The sequence below is a fragment of the Anolis carolinensis genome, chromosome 4 (genome assembly GCF_035594765.1).
Source record: "Anolis carolinensis isolate JA03-04 chromosome 4, rAnoCar3.1.pri, whole genome shotgun sequence".
Lineage (NCBI taxonomy): Eukaryota > Metazoa > Chordata > Lepidosauria > Squamata > Dactyloidae > Anolis > Anolis carolinensis.
The window spans coordinates 253,556,533-253,573,961 of record NC_085844.1 but is presented as its reverse complement, the minus strand read 5'-3'; the positions used below and the strand labels follow the sequence as shown (position 1 = coordinate 253,573,961).

The 17,429-nt window shown below is 44.6% G+C and overlaps 2 protein-coding genes and 1 pseudogene across 4 annotated transcripts in view; 2 read left to right on the top strand and 1 right to left on the bottom strand.

The window, feature by feature from the left end:
* Positions 1 to 4,763, top strand: part of LOC103281240 (zinc finger protein 420-like) — a 67,059-nt gene extending 62,296 nt beyond the window's left edge. Inside the window, exons 2-3 of one of the 3 annotated variants that reach the window (XR_010005687.1) lie at positions 2,233 to 4,444; positions 4,501 to 4,763. Coding sequence is in view for 1 of the 3 variants with exons in the window: in XM_062979230.1 (XP_062835300.1) it covers positions 2,668 to 4,182 (1,515 nt within the window). In the remaining 2 variants the exon portion in view is untranslated. Of the gene's footprint in view, positions 1 to 2,232 lie in introns of all 3 variants that reach the window. The other 2 variants (XR_010005688.1, XM_062979230.1) reach the window with 2 other exon arrangements.
* A 7,539-nt stretch (positions 4,764 to 12,302) lies between these two features.
* LOC134299069 (U6 spliceosomal RNA) lies at positions 12,303 to 12,379 on the bottom strand (annotated as a pseudogene).
* Positions 12,380 to 14,632: 2,253 nt separating this feature from the next.
* On the top strand, positions 14,633 to 17,218 carry LOC100558180 (zinc finger protein 721). The gene has a single exon (XM_062979222.1). It carries the CDS (start codon positions 14,737 to 14,739, stop codon positions 16,765 to 16,767), a length of 2,031 nt encoding a protein of 676 aa, XP_062835292.1. The 5' UTR covers positions 14,633 to 14,736; the 3' UTR covers positions 16,768 to 17,218.
* Positions 17,219 to 17,429: the final 211 nt, after the last annotated feature.

The following is a 17,429-nucleotide window of genomic DNA, read 5'->3' as shown; positions in this document are numbered from 1 at the left end:
GCACATTGGGTGCCGTGCCAAAAGATCTCAGCCAGCATTTGGAAACAATAGACATTGACAAATTTACGATCTGCCAACTGCAAAAGGCCACCCGACTGGGATCTGAACGCATCATCCGAAAATACATCACACAGTCCTAGACACTTGGGAAGTGTTCGACTTGTGATTTTGTGATATGAAATCCAGAATATCTATCTTGTTTGCTGTGTCATACAACGTCGTCGTGTCAATAATAATAATAATAAAATAACTACAAAAGGCCACCCTACTGGGATCTGCGTGCATCATCCGAAAATACATCACACAGCCCTAAATGTTGGGAAGTGTTTGACTTGTGATTTTGGGATACGAAATCCTCGTATATCTTGTTTGCTGTGTCATACTGTGTCTTTGTGTCAATAATCAAACTTTATTTATATATGCCCTCTCTCGAGAGGACGCAGGGTGGTTTCCAACACAGCAAAGAAACCATACAACAAATTAGACTTACTAAAGTGTAATAAACATGAAACATACAATTCAAAACAACTACAAAAATTGAAAAAAAAAAACAGTGGCAAAACACTCTGTCAGCAGGGCCGGATCTAAGGGCCAGGGCTTCAGAGTGGGCAAGGCCAACTAGAAAGTGCCGGGCAAGACAATAATAATAATAATAATAATAATAATAATAATAATAATAATAATAATAATAATAACAACTTTATTTTTATGCCCCGCCCCATCTCCCCGAAGGGACTCGGGGCGGCTTACATGGGGCATGGCCCGATAAAACAAACAAATAACAGTAACAAAGCAATAAAACAATTATCCCAGTAAAAACATCAACATCAATAAAAACAATCATTAACATCAGGGGTCCCCAAACTTTTTAAGCAGAGGGCCGGTCCACAATCCTTCAGACTGTTGAGGGGCCGAAATATCATTTTAAAAAAAAATACAAACAAATTCCTATGCATACTGCACATGTCTTATTTGTAGTGCAACAACAACAACAACAATGAAAGAACAATGCAATATTTAAAAATGAAAACAATTTTACCCAACATAAACCTATTAGGATTTCAATGGAAAGTGTAACACAATATTAGCATTATACATTACTATATTGAACTATACCACTATACTATTATATAATATGTAATATATAACATATAATTAATATTATTATATGGTATTACTACCAGTATTATATTGTATAACATAAGATTATTATCAATATTATATGTATATACAATATATTATATTATTAAAACTGATATAAAATATTACATTATAAAACTGAGGGCGGGGGCCAGGTAAATGACCTTGGAGGGCCGCATCCGGCCCCCGGGCCTTAGTTTGGGGACCCCTGATTAAAATCAACAAGCAGGATACAGTGTTAAAAACAGGAGACTAATTTGTAGATCCCAGGCAAAGTGCAGAGTGTTACGAAATGGGAAAAGGAGATTTCACAGTTGAATGGACAATAAAGTGCGGTATAAAATGGCAAGACAACAACAATGGGACTATTATGGAATGGACAGATAGATCAATCCAGCAACAACTAAACCAGGGGTCCCCAAACTAAGGCCCGGGGGCCGGATGCGGCCCTCCGAGGTCATTTACCTGGCCCCCGCTCTCAGTTTTATAATATATTGTATATACATATAATATTGATAATAATATTATAATGTAATACAATATAACACTAATAATAATACCATATAATAATATTAATTATATATTCTATATTACATTCTCTCATGTCCTCGCATAGAGCTGGAGCTGACAGAGGGAGCTCATCCACACTCTCTCTTTTGAAAGTCATCTTGCAGAAAGCCACTGGTTCAGTGTTGGCTGTCCGTACATTGGGCTGGCAGACGCAATCCATCTTGTTTGGACCCACTTGTCCACACTGAGGCCCCGATTCTGGAATCTTCTCAGATGTCCGAGTGGGGGTTTTAGACACAAATCACTAAGCCTTGGGGTTCCCCCGACTAAGGAAAGACTTTCTCACCCAGGTTTTGTAAGGAAACGTGCACCCTCCCTTGTTCCTCCACATCACTAGGAAGGTTCACGCTTCCATTTTAATAGCCCAGAAACAGCACACCTTTGTTGTCTTCTGTGTGCGCCCCTAAGACCCTCCACATCTGCATTTCTTGCTATTCCCATTTTCAACATGACCCATGAAGGGAAAGGGGAGGAGAAGGGTTCTGGCTTTCATCCCTTATCTTTTATCTCTTTTTTCATCAGCAGGGAAAGGAGCATTCAACGGAGCCACACTTGTCATGGAGAGAAACAATTCAACATCTAGTGGATATTGAAGAATGTGGAATTCCAAAGTGCAGTAAGGAAACCAGACGTATAGGAAGAAGAAATGCCCCGAAGGTGCTGATCTGGCTGAACTCTTCATCTCACTCACAGTTCAGAAAGAAAAGTGTCTATCTTTCATTTCAAAGTACAGTAGAGTCTCACTTATCCAATATAAACGGGACGGCAGAACATTGGATAAGTGAAAATGTTCAATACCTAGTAATGTTATGTAGTAATTACTGTATTGACAAATGTAGCACCAAAACATTGCAACATTTACTACAAAAACATTGACTACTAAAACGCAGACTGCACTGGATAATACAGAACATTGGATAAGTAAAGCTTGGATAAGTAAGACTCTACTGAATCGATATGGACAAAAAACCATCTAAATGTACTGACTCTGGAAAGAACTTTAGGCAACAGAGACTTCATGAAAGAACTCACACTGGGGAGAAACCCTACCCATGTCTGGAATGTGGGAAGAGCTTTGCTCAGAATGGAAATTTGCTTAGACATCGGAGAACTCACACTGGTGAAAAACCCTATACCTGCCTGGAATGTGGGAAGAGCTTCTCACAGATTGGACATCTGTGCTCACATCAAAGAACTCACACTGGGGAGAAACCCTATAAATGTCAGGAATGTGGAAAGAGCTTCACTCAGAGGGAAGGTCTACAGTCACATCAGAGAACTCACACTGGGGAGAAACCCTATGAATGTCCGGAGTGTGGAAAGAGATTCACTCAGAGTGGAAATTTACAGAAACATCAAAGGATTCACACAAGGGAGAGACCTTATATATGTCTGGAATGTGGAGACAGCTTTGCTGGCATTAGAGATCTACGTAAGCATGAAAGAACTCACACTGGTGAGAAACCCTACACATGTCTGGAATGTGGGAAGAGCTTTGCTCAGAGTGGAAATTTGCTTACACATCAGAGAACTCACACTGGTGAGAAACCCTATACCTGCCTGGAATGTGGGAAGAGCTTCTCGCAGAGTGGATATCTACGTTCCCATCAAAGAACTCACACTGGGGAGAAACCCTATAAATGTCTGGAGTGTGGAAGGAGATTCACTCGGAGTGTACATTTACGGACACATCAAAGGATTCACACTGGGGAGAAACCCTATCCCTGCCTGAAATGTGGAAAGAGCTTCTCGCGGAGTGGACATCTACGTTCACATCAGAGAACCCACACTGGGGAGAAACCCTATACATGTCTGGAATGTGGAAAGAGCTTCACTGACAGTACAAATCTACATAGACATCAAAGAGTTCACACTGGGGAGAAACCCTATACATGTCTGGAATGTGGCAACAGCTTTGCTGTCTTTGGAGATCTACGTAAGCATAAAAGAACTCACACTGGGGAGAAACCCTATAAATGCCAGGAGTGTGGAAAGAGCTTCTCGCAGAGTGGATATCTACGTTCACATCAAAGAACTCACACTGGGGAGAAACCCTATGAATGTCTGGAGTGTGGAAGGAGATTCACTCAGAGTGTACATTTACGGACACATCAAATGATTCACACTGGGGAGAAACCCTACATATGCCTGGAATGTGGAAAGAATTTTATTCATAGTGGATCTCTACATTCACACCAAAGAACTCACACTGGTGAGAAACCCTATAAATGCTTGGAGTGCAGAAAGACTTTTGGTCGGAGTGGAAATCTATATTCACATCAGAGAACTCACACTCGGGAGAAACCTTTTAGATGCCTGGAGTGTGGAAAGAGTTTTACTCAGAGTGGAACTCTACGTTCACATCAGAGAACTCACACTGGGGAAAATCCCAATACATGTCTGGAATGTGGCAACAGTTTCGCTGTCATTGAAGATCTACGTAGGCATGAAAGAACTCACACTGGGGAGTAACCCTATAAATGCCAGGAGTGTGGAAAGAGTTTCTCACAGAGTGGAGATCTACATTCTCATTAGAGAACTCACACTGGGAAGAAACTGTAAATTTCTCGCATGTGGACAGAGCTTCCTTGAGCGTGGAGAGCTACATAAACATAATAGAGCCCATCTTGAGAAAAACTCTATACAGGCAGTCTACAAGTTACTAACAATTTCGGTTCTGTATTTTTGTTCCTAAGGTTAATTTTAAGTGTAACTCCATCCAAATGTTATGTATGTAGATAGATAGATAGATAGATAGATAGATAGATAGATAGATAGATAGATAGATAGATAGATAGATAGATGGATGGATAGATATGTTTTTCATAGCATACTTGATGGAGTATATTGATTTGGATTTGTAATTTTATTTCTGTTTTTAATAGAATTGTTTTGGTTCTGCCTTATGATGTTGTTTATTATGTTTACTATGTTTAACTTTATTGTGTGGTGTTTTTTACAATCATATGTTTTTTATGTTCATGTTGAAAACTGCCCTGAGGCGTCTCGAGGAGATGGAGTGGTTTATAAATAAAATTTTATTATTATTATTATTATTATTATTATTATTATTATTATTATTATTATTATTATTATCACGGAAGGGTTAAAACTCCTTTGGTTTTAGTTTTGCTGTCTTTGTCCCTGTTCAGAATATTTCACTTCACTTTCTGATCCTGTGATAATTGGATTTTGAAAAAATTGGCTTGTTGTGGAAACAAGGATAGAATCATAGAGATGGGAGAGACCTTGTGGGCCATCCAGTCCAAGCCCATTCTGCCAAGAAGCAGGAAAACAGAGTTTTTGAGCAGTTGATCATGGCATTAGGACCCGCCATGTGGGGCCAGGTGTCCCCATGAAACAGCAAAATCCCCGTGCTCAACTTTCCCCCACGCTCGTCCTGGATTGCAAGTGGCAGAGTTTTGAGGATGCAAGTGGCAGAGTTTTGTGGGGAAGGAGTTGCCAAGCCCATTCATCGCTATGATAAGTGCCTAGATTTGAATGGTGATTATGTTGCGGAGTGGTATTCGGGTGTGGCTTTCAACTGCATATGGCAAATGTTTTCTCCTATACTTTGTTCATTTTTAATTCCAAAACGTAATCTACTTTCTGGATAGCCCTCGTAGAACAGTGTGGTCCAACTTTAAGTGACCCGAGGGCCAATCAAATTTTATTATAGGAACATGAGGACCAGAGACATTCCAGAAAGTAAGCATTTCTTAAAAACTTAAAGCAGTAAGAAGCGTAAATGATTTTTTTTTCAAATGTTAAATTAAAAATTTTTCCAGTAAGAAGGGCAAGGGCCAACAAAAGTGAATTTGGTGAGCCACATGCAGCCCGCAGGTTGGACCACACTGATATAAAGTATTAAATCAACAATTCTGGGGGATAGTACTATAGTTTTCTTGAATGTGAATGGATTAAGTTCACCAGCAAAGAGATACAGGAGTTGCAATTCCATGAAGAACTTGAAACAAGATATTGTCCACCTACAGTGGTTCTCAAACTGTGGGTCCCAATATGTTTTGGCCGACAACTCCCAGAAATCCCACCCAGTTTACCAGCTGTTAGGATTTCTGGCACTTGAAGGCCAAAACATCTGGGGAGGGACCCATAGGTTGAGAACCTCTGATCTACAAGAAACTCGACTGAGAAAATTATCCTAGTCTTGATTTGCAGAAATTTTTAGCTCAGAATTGAAGAGCAGATCTAATGCTGTCATGATTCTTACTATCCAGGTTTTGAAATTATTCAATTTTTGAAATACACAGAAGAAAGATACATATTCATAAAGAGTACATTAAAGAAAAGAGTTATGGTGATAGGGATTTTCTATGTTGGATAACTTAATAGTTTTATTGTTAAAGAAATTGAGACTGGGGCCACTATTCATAGGAGTAGATACTAACTGTATAATAGCCGCCCTGAGTCCCTTCGGGTGAGAAGGGCGGGATATAAATGCTGGTAATAAATAATGGATAGGAAATTGGACCTTTCTGGCACAAATACAGGATCAGTTAATTTTTCTTTTCATGTCAAGAGTGACTTGAGAAACTGCAGGTGGCTTCTGGTGCAAGAGAATTGGCAGTCTGCAAGGATGTTGCCCAATGGAAGCCCAGAAGTTTTTGATGTTTTTTACCATTCTTGTGGTGGGGGGGGGGGGGCTTCTCTCATGTCCTCGCATGGAGCTGTAGCTGACAGAGGGAGCTCATCCCCGGATTGGATTCGAACCAGCAACCTTCAGGTCAGCAACCCAACCTTCACCTTCAAGTCACCAGTCCTGTCGGCACAAGGGTCTAACCCAATGCGCCACTGGGGGCTCTGGAACAGTTAATGAGGAAGGCAAAATGCTCTCCGTCTTTAATAAAAACCGCTTAGATGTTTGGAGAAAAATACATCTCTATGGTTCTATGCTTCTGGAGTGAGAGAATTGGCCGTCGGCAAGGACGTTGCTGAGGAGACGCCCGGATGTTTTGATGTTTTACCATCCTTGTGGGAGGCTTCCCTCATGTCCCCACATGGAGCTGGAGCTGATAGAGGGAGCTCATCCACGCTCTCCCCTTGTGGGATTTGAACCTGGCAGCCTTCAGGTCACCAACCCAACCTTCAAGTCACAAGGCTTTAATCCACTGTGCCAGGGGTCCTCAAACTAAGGCCCATGGGCCGGATGCGGCCCTCCAAGGTCATTGACCTGGCCCCTGTCCTAAACTTTAGACATAGGGTTGACCTAAGTCTACCTGGTTTTGGAGGTCTCTTTGTTTACTGATGGCATTATGAGATCGTCTAGATGGTCTTTGAAGATCTCTTTGCTTAGCTATGGCCTTATGAGACCATCTAGATGGCCTTTGGGGACCCCTTTCCTTACCTATGGTCTTATGAAACCATCTGGATGGTCTTTGAGGGTCCCTTTCCTTACCGATGATCTAATGAGACCGTCTAGATTAGGGGTCCTCAAACTTTTTAAGTGGAGGGCCGATTCACAATTCCTCAGACTGTTGGGGGGGCCGGACTAGGATGAAATAGTCCAAAATTAAGATTGTTGTTGTTGTGTGCCTTCAAGTCATTTCAGACTTAGGTCAACCCTAAGTGTAAAGTTTAGGACCGAGGTCACTAAATGATCTTGGAGGGCCTTACTTTGGGGACCCCTGATCTAGATGATCTCATAGAATCATAGAATAGTAGAGTTGGAAGAGACCTCACGGGCCATCCAGTCCAACCCCCTGCTAAGAAGCAGGAAATCGCATTCATAGGTAAGGAAAGGGACCCTCAAAGGCCATCTAGACAGTCTCATAGGATCACAGGTAAGCAAAGAGACCTCCAAAGACCATCTAGATGGTCTCATAAGACCATAGGTAAGGAAAGGAACCCTCAAAGGCCATCTAGACGGTCTCATAGGACTATAGGTAAGGAAAGTGACCTTCAAAAGCCATCTAGATGGTCTCCTAAGACCATAGGTAAGGAAAGGAACCCTCAAAGGCCATATAGACGGTCTCATAGGACTATAGGTAAGGAAAGGAACCCTCAAAGGCCATCTAGACAGTCTCATAGGACTATAGGTAAGGAAAGTGACCTTCAAAAGCCATCTAGATGGTCTCCTAAGACCATAGGTAAGGAAAGGAACCCTCAAAGGCCATATAGACGGTCTCATAGGACTATAGGTAAGGAAAGGAACCCTCAAAGGCCATCTAGACAGTCTCATAGGACTATAGGTAAGGAAAGTGACCTTCAAAAGCCATCTAGATGGTCTCCTAAGACCATAGGTAAGGAAAGGAACCCTCAAAGGCCATCTAGACGGTCTCATAGGACTATAGGTAAGGAAAGTGACCTTCAAAAGCCATCTAGATGGTCTCCTAAGGCCGTAGCTAAGCAAAAAGATCTTCAAAATCATCTAGACGATCTCATAAGACCATAGGTAAGCAAAATGACCTCCAAAGACCAGGTAGACTTAGGTCAACCCTAAGTCTAAAGTTTAGGACAGGGGCCAGGTAGATGACCTTGGAGGGCCGCATCCAGTCCCCGGGCCTTAGTTTGGGGACCCCTGATCTAGATGGTCTTTGGAGGTCTCTTTGCTTACCTATGGTCTTATGAGATCGTCTAGATCAGGGGTCCCCAAACTAAGGCCCTCCAAGGTCACTTACCTGGCCTCTGTCCTAAACTTTAGACTTGGGGTTGACCTAAGTCTGAAATGACTTGAAGGCACACAACCACAACAATCCTACTTTTGGACTAGGCCCTCCACTTAAAAAGTTTGAGGACCCCTGCACTTTTTCATTGTCAATCCTATATGATTTCAGAGGACCTGGTATTGATCTGGTTAAGGCGAAATGTCTATGGTGCTCAGTGTCGGGGCGGGCCTGATCTCCCATAGAAGGGAAGGGCGTTCCGGAGTTGGGGGGCCACCCCCCAGAAGGCCCTCCCCCCCTCCCTCCCTCCCTCCCTCCCCACCAGCCCTGCTCGCGAGGGGGGTGGGAGCGAGACGAGCCCCCCCACACCCCCGGCAGATCTCGGAGCTCGCCCTGGTTCGTCCTTGGGCAGACAGCCCGAAAGACTTGCAGCAGCCCAACCTTTCACGTTTTTGAATGGTGCCCTTGTTCCTCCAGCCTTGACTTCCCAGTTCATTGTCCTCTTGATCCTTGAACTGGAGACTTTGTTTCTCATTCGCAGGAAGGCAGGACGGGCTCGGGGGTCGGGGGGGGGGGCTCGCCTTGAAGACCCCTCCCTCGGCACCCACAGGACTGGAAGGGGGGTGGGTGGGGGTATTATGGGATGCCGGGAGGGAAGCGGGACTTAGAGGGGGCGGGGCGGGGAGGGAGGGGCCTCTGGGTCCGAGGGTGCAGGGGGGGGGGCAAGGCTGCATCCGGACAAACACACACACACAAACACACATCGCGGCGCTTTAGTGGGGCCGCAAAGAGTGGTTAGAAGGAAGGAGGTAAGGGGGGGGGGGCTTCGGGGGTGGGGAGGGGCCTTTTCTTGCAGTCCCAGGAGGGGGGAGGGGGGAGGCACACGGACACACACACCCAAGGCCGCCCTCCCCTCCAGACCTCTTGTCCCCGTCCCCCCCCCCCCCCCAGCTACATCTCCTGGCTTCTCACAACCTCTGAGGACGCCTGCCATAGGTGTGGGCGAAACGTCAGGAGAGAATGCTTCTGGAACATTGGCCATACAGCCCGGAAAACACACAACAACCCTGCGATCCCAGCCATGAAAGCCTTCCACGACTCATTTTCCCTGCTTCCTTCTCTCCTTATTTTATTTATTTCCAATATTTCTATCCCGCCCTTCTCACCCGGAGGGACTCAGGGCGGCGTACAATTGGGCAACAATTCGATGCCGATACATCATTAAAAACAACAACATATAAAAATATATTACAACCAATTAAATACAGTATAAAATATAAAACATAAAACATATGCTTAAAATCCGTTCGTCCAATATCCTCCAACTTTATCCAAATAACAGTCTGGGTCGTCTTTATCATTTATTCCTTAAAAGCCTGGGCACAAAGCCATGTTCCTTCACTTTCCCCCCTCCCTCCCTCCCTCTTACCCCCCTCCCTCCTGGAGATTTGCATTCATTCAAAGAACACGGGGGTGGGGTATAGAGGTTCAGCCCCATCAGGCACTTTGGAAGAGGCCCCGCCCCCTCCTCTAGCCCCGCCCCTTGTGTCCTGGTAGGCGACGCAGGACAGGGATAGAAGCTCAGCCCTGCCGCAGAACTCGTAACTCCGCCCATCCCAGTCCTGGCTGCCCATTTGTGGCCCCACCCACCTCCCCTCACAGCCCTGTCAGGGTATTGTGTATTGTGAAATGTTAAAATCAATCTGGGTTGTTAGAAATGCCTTCTGTGTTAGTTTTCGGCAAGGCATTTCAGTAGTTATGGAGTTAATGGGAACCTGCTATGATTGACGTATCACAGGACCAATGGGGTCAAGTTTGTTTGACCGGGACTTCCTTCTTGGTCTGTGGAATGCAGGGGTGTGTCTGTGTGTGTTTGGCGTTCGGCTTGAGCATTCGCTGAAGATGGACTATGAATGCTATGCTCTGAAGCCGAGAAATGCAAACTGCAAATAGTAATGTAAATAAAGTTAATCAACAGCTGGACTTCGCCTGCTGGAGTGTTTTCTTGAGCAGTGCTGATTCTCCGCATGGGAATACAGTCTGGAGAAGGAGGTGAGACCGGGATGATGAATTTTGGAATCCACTCTGCACCCCATCATCCCCTGACAAGCCCTGCATCTTGGACTAGGGGAGAGGCTCAGCCCCGCCCTCTTGAGAAGGAGCCACGCCCGCCCCTCTAAGCCACGCCCCCTTTCCAGGGAGCGCTGAGTAATATTTTTTCTGGAAAGGGGGCGGAAGGCCAAATAAGTTTGGGAACCACTGATTTAGGTTGAGAACTATTGGTTTAGACTGACCAGACATTCCCGTGAGGCCCCTTCCCCCTCCCTTTGGGCTGCCTTTCCCCTCCTGCACCCTCTGCCCCCCCCCCCTCCCCAAGTGGAGCCCCGTGAAATCCTGCCTTTCCTCTCCCCCCGCCTATGTAGCAGTCCCATCGTTTCCTTGTTCCTCATTTAGCTTCCAATATAACCAAAAAAGCTCATTTAATTGTTGGCTGGCCTAGGTACCTGATGGTGCCCAGGTGAGGTCTCTTGGAAGGACAAGCACTGGAAATATTCATTGTTTGGTTCTGGATTTTTATGAATGGACCCATTAGAAAATGCATATAGATATGGATGAGTTGCAGGTCCCATAAGCCTCTGTCATTTCCCCCAAAACCTTGTCAGTATTTAAAGTAGTGTTTTTTTTGGGGGGGGGGGGGTGTCTGTGTGCCAGGTTTTTTCCAGATTTATTGTTGGATTTACAATGGATGTGGGTTAACTACAACATGTTTCACTCATAAGGCAAAGGCAAAGGTTTTCCCCTGACGTTAAGTCCAGTGGTGTCTGACTCTGGGGGTTGGTGCTCATCTCCATTTCTAAACCAAAGAGCCGGCGTTGTCCATAGACACCTCCAAGGTCATGTGGCCACTGACATGACTGCATGGAGCTCCATTACCTTCCCACAGAAGCAGTACCTATTGATCTACTCACATTTGAACGTTTTTGAACTGCTAGGCTGGCAGAAGCTGGGGCCAACAGTAGGAGCTCACTCTGCTCCCTGGATTCGAACCACTGACCTTTTGGTCAGCAAGTTCAGCAGCTCAGTGCTTTAACCCACTGTGTCAATGGGGGCTCCTGTTTCATTCATACATAGTTTTCTAGACTTCACCCCTTGTGATGACCCCCTCTAATAATAATAATAATAATAATAATAATAATAATAATAATAATAATGGAGTGCCATTGGTAGGGTTCCCTCCTGGGCCTGGTTCTGTTCAACATCTTTATTAACAACTTAAATGAACGGCTAAGAAGGCAGGATCATCAAATTTGCAGAAGGCAAAGTAAAGGTAAAGGTTTCCTCTGATGTTAAGTCCAGTCATGTCTGACTCTGGGGGTTGGTGCTCATTTCCATTTCTAAGCCGAAGAGCCAGCGTTGTCCGTAGACACCTCCAAGGTCATGTGGCCAATGGCATGACTGCATGGAGCACCATTACCTTCCTGCTGGAGTGGTACCTATTGATTTATTTATTTACAGTATTTATATTCCGCCCTTCTTTCTCACCCCGAAGGGACTCAGGGCGGATTACAATGAACACATATATGGCAAACATTCAATGCCAACAGACAAACAACATTCAGTTTAGACAGACACAGAGGCATTTTAACATCTTTCCAGCTTCACGATTCCGGCCACAGGGGGAGCTGTTGCTTCACCGTCCATTGGTGGCTGTTCTTCCTCTTCTTTTCCTCGTGAGCAGTTTTATGGTGTTGTAGATTAGTTAAATTAGCCTCCCGCATAAAGCGTCCCTAAATTTTCCCTACTTGACAGATGCAACTGTCTTTCGGGGCTGCTAGGTCAACAGCAAGCCGGGGTTATTTTTTATTTTTTTTATGGTCGGAGGCTTAACCCGACCTGGGCTTCGAACTCATGATCAGTAGTGATTTATAGCAGCTGGTTACTAGCCAGCTGCGCCACAGCCCGGCCCCACATCCTTGCGCAGGGGCCATGCTAATCTTCTCTGTATCGTTCCAATTTTTTAGTATATGTGCTGCCGAAGCGAGCACTATTGATCTACTCACATTGGCATGTTTTCAAACTGCTAGGCTGGCAGGAGCTGGAGCTAACACCGGGCGCTCACTCCGCTCCCAGGGTTTGAACCTGTGACCTTTCGGTCTGCAAGTTCAGTAGGTCAGTGCTTTAACACACTTTGCCACTGGGGCTCCTACCAAATTGGGAGGGATAGTCAATACTCCAGAAGACAGGAGCAGAATTCAAAATGATCTTAAGAGATTAGAAAGATGGGCCGAAACTAACAAAATGAAGTTCAACAGGGACAAATGCAAGATACTCCAATTAGGCAGAAAAAATGAAAAGATACTGAATGGAGGATGACTGGCTCAACAGCAGTACGAGTGAAAAAGATCTTGGAGTCCTCCTGGGGAGGAAGGCGAGCATGAGCCAACAATGTGATGCAGCAGCTAAAAAAGCCAATGGGATTTTGGCCTGCATAAAGAGGAGTATAGTGTCTAGATCCAGGGAAGTCCTGCTCCATCTCTGTTCTATTCCGCCCTGGTCAGACCACACCTGGAATCACACTGTGTCCAATTCTAGGCACTGCAAACTGTAATGTGTCCAGAGGATGGCAATTAAAATGATTAAGGGTCTGAGAACAAGCCCTATGAGGAGGGGCTTAATGAGATGGGCATGTTTAGCCTGCAGAAGAGAAGGCTGAGAGGAGACATGATAGCCATGTACAAATACGTGAAGGGAAGTCATAGGGAGGAGGGAGGGAGCTTGTTTTCTGCTGCCCTGGAGACTAGGACACGGAACAATGGCTTCAAACTACAGGAAAGGAAGGAGATTCCACCTGAACATCAGGAAGAACTTCCTCACTGTGAGAACTGTTCAGCAGTGGAACTCTCTGCCCTGGAATGTGGTGGCTGCTCCTTCTCTGGAGGCTTTTAAACAGAGGCTGGATGGCCATCAGTCAGGGGTGTTTTAAATGCGAATGTTCTGCTTCTTGGCAGAACGGGGTTGGACTGGATGGCCCACGAGGTCTCTTCCAACTCTAGGATTCTATGATTCTAATGGGAACAGCTGTTTGAAAAATGATTTGCTTTTTAGTTTCTGTAAGCAAAAGTTCACTAGGAGAAGAAATATACGATCAAAAGATCAATCATGTTACCTGCATAAATATTTTATTTATTTATTTATTTACAGTATTTATATTCCGCCCTTCTTTCTCACCCCGAAGGGGACTCAGGGCGGATTACAATGAACACATATATGGCAAACATTCAATGCCAACAGACAAACAACATATATAGACAGACACAGAGGCATTTAACATTTTTTTCCAGCTTCATGATTCCGACCACAGGGGGAGCCGTTGCTTCACTGTCCACTAGTGGCTGTACTTCCTCACTCCTTTCCTCGTGTTTTTTTGGCCGTTTTATGATGTTGTAAATTAGTTAAATTAGCCTCCCGCATAAAGCGTACCTAAATTTCCCTAATTGACAGATGCAACTGTCTTTCGGGGCTGCATAGGTCAACAGCAAGCTGGGCTATTTCATGGTCGGGGGCTTAACCCGACCCGGGCTTTGAACTCATGACCTCTCGGTCAGTAGTGATTTATTGCAGCTGGTTACTAGCCAGCTGTGCCACAGCCCGGCCCAAAATATTTTCAAATATCTTCTTTCAGAAAGCCACTTGTTCAGTGTTTGCTGTCCGTTCTTTGGGCTGGCAGACATGATCTGGCTTGATGTAGTCTTGTTTGGAACCACTTGTCCACACTGTTGCTCCGATTTTGGGGTCCTTTCAGATGTCTGAGTGGGGGTTTTAGACACAAATCACTAAGCCTTTGGGTTCCCCCTACTAAGGAAACAATTTCTCACCCAAGTGTTATAAAAACAACTGTGATTCTCGCAGCCTGCACACTCCCCTGTTCCTCATCACTAGGAAGGCTGCACACTGCCACTTTAGCAGCCCAGAAACTCCACACTTTTCTTGGCTGCTATGTCTGCCTTTAAGATCATAGAATCATAGAATCATAGAATAGTAGAGTTGGAAGACACCTTATGGGCCATCTAGTCCAACCCCCCGCTAAGAAGCAGGAAATCGCATTCAAAGCACCCCCGACAGATGGCCATCCAGCCTCTGCTTAAAAGCTTCCAAGGAAGGAGCCCCCACCACAGTCTGGGGGAGAGAGTTCCACTGCCGAACAGCCCTTCTCACTGTGAGGAAGTTCTTCCTGAAGTTCAGGTGGAATCTCCTTTCCTTCATATCTGCATTTCTTACTATTTCCATTTTCAACATGATCCATGAAGGGAAAAGGGGAAGAAGGTTTCTGGCTTCCATCCTTTATCTTTTATTTCTCCTTTCTTGACCAGGGAAAGGAACATTCCTTGGAGCCACATTTGTCATGAAGAGAAACAATAGGAAGAAGAAATGCCCCGAAGATGCTGATCTGGCTGAACTCATAGGGAAGGAAAGTGTCTATCTTGCATTTCAAAGTACCAACATGGAGAAAAAAACATATACAGGTACTGAATGTGGAAAGAACTTTAGCCAGCAGAGACTTCATGAAAGAACTCACAGTGTTGAGAAACCATACCCATGTCTGGAATGTGGGAAGAGCTTTGCTCAGAATGGAAATTTGCTTAGACATCAGAGAACTCACACTGGTGAGAAACCCTATACCTGCCTGGAATGTAGGAAGAGCTTCTCGCAAAGTGGATATCTTCATTCACATCAAAGAACTCACACTGGGGAGAAACCCTATGAATGTCCAGAGTGTGGAAGGAGATTCACTCGGAGTGTACATTTACAGAGACATCAAAGGATTCACACTGGGGAGAGACCCAATAACTGCCTGGAGTGTGGGAAGAGTTTTCTTCAGAGCGGAAATCTACGTTCACATCAGCGAACTCACACGGGGGAGAAACCCTATGAATGCCCAGAGTGTGGACGGAGATTCACTCAAAGTGTACATTTACGGACACATGTAAGGATTCACACTGGGGAGGAACCCTATAAATGCCAGGAGTGTGGAAAGAGTTTTAGTTGGAGTGCACAACTACATTCACACCAAAGAACTCACACTGGTGAGAAACCCTATAAATGCCTGGGGTGTGGAAAGAGTTTTAGTCAGAGTGGAAATCTATATTCACATCAGAGAACTCACACTTGGGAGAAACTTTTTAAATGCCTGGAGTGTGGAAAGAGCTTCGCTCGCAGTGGAGATCTACATTCACATCAAAGAGCTCATACTGGTGAGAAACCCTATAAATGTCTGAAATGTGACAACAGCTTCGCTGACATTGGAGATCTACGTAAGCATAAAAGAATTCACACTGGGGAGAAACCCTATGAATGTCCAGAGTGTGGAAAGAGATTCACTCAGAGTGGAAGTTTACAGAGACATCAAAGGATTCACACTGGGGAGAAACCCTACAAATGCCTGGAGTACGGAAAGGGGTTTAGTCGGAGTGAAGATCTACGTTCACATCAGAGAACCCACACTGGGGAGAAGCCCTATACGTGCCTGGAATGTGGAACGAGATTCACTCACAGTACAAACCTATATAGACATCAAAGAGTTCACACTGGGGAGAAACCTTATACATGTCTGGAATGTGGCAACAGCTTTGCTGGCAGTGGAGATCTACATAAGCATAAAAGAACTCACACTGGGGAGAAACCTTATAAATGTCAAGAGTGTGGAAAGAATTTTGTGCATAGTGGAGCTCTACATTCACACCAAAGAACTCACACTGGTGAGAAACCCTATAAATGCCTGGAGTGTGGAAAGAGTTTTACTCAGAGTGGAAATCTACGTTCACATCAGAGAACCCACACTGGGGAGAAACCCTTTAAGTGCCTGCAGTGTGGAAAGAGCTTCACTCTTAGTGGAGATCTACATTCACATGAAAGAGCTCATACCGGTGAGAAACCCTATAAATGTCTGGAATGTGGCAAGAGATTTGCTAGCATTGGAGATCTACGTAGGCATGAAAGAACTCACACTGGGGAGAAACCCTATGAATGTCCGGAGTGTGGAAAGAGATTTACTCACAGTGGAAGTTTACAGACACATCAAAGGATTCACACTGGGGAGAAACCCTTTGAATGTTCGGAGTGTGAAAAGAGATTTACTCACAGAGGAAGTTTACAGAAACATCAAAGGATTCACACTGGGGAGAAACCCTATGAATGTCCGGAGTGTGGAAAGAGATTCAATCAGAGTGGAAGTTTACAGAAACATCAAAGGATTCACACTGGGGAGAAACCCTACGAATGCCTGGAGTGCGGAAAGCGTTTTAGTCGGAGTGGACATCTACGTTCACATCAGAGAACTCACACTGGGGAGAAACCCTATAAGTGCCTGGAGTGTGGAAAGAGCTTCACCGACAGTACAAATCTACATAGACATCAAAGAGTTCACATTGGGTAGAAACCCTATATATGTCTGGAATGTGGAGACAGCTTTGCTGTCATTGGAGATCAACGTAAGCATTAAGGAACTCACACTGGGGAGAAACCCTATAAATGCCAGGAGTGTGGAAAGAATTTTGTGCATAGTGGAGCTCTACATTCACACCAAAGAACTCACACTGGTGAGAAACCCTATAAATGCCTGGAGTGTGGAAAGAGTTTTACTCAGAGTGGAGATCTACATTTACATCAGAAAACCCACACTGGGAAGAAACTGTAAATCTCTCGCATGCGGTCAGAGCTTCCCTGAGATTGGAGAGCTACATCAACATAATAGAACCCATCTTGAGAAGAAACTATATTAGCAGTCTCCATGTTTCTAACAAGTTTGGTTCTGTAGGTGTGTTCCTAAGGTTAATTTTAAGTATAACTACATCCAAATGTTATGTATGTATGTAGATAGATATATGTTTTGCATAGGATACAGAAGGCTTAAAACTCCTTTGATTTTAGTTTTGCTGTCTGTGTCCTTGTTCAGAATATTTCACTTCACTTTCTTTCCCTGTAATAATTAGATTTGGGAAAAAATGGCTTGTTTTGGAAATGAGGATAGACTCATAGAGATGGAAGAGACTTTATGGGCCATCCAGTCCAACCCCATTCTGCCCAGAAGCAGGAAAA

What these genes read in the sequence shown, in the direction of transcription:
- LOC100558180 (XM_062979222.1), top strand. Translation starts at nt 14,737, where the DNA reads ATGAAGAGAAACAATAGGAAGAAGAAATGCCCCGAAGATGCTGATCTG.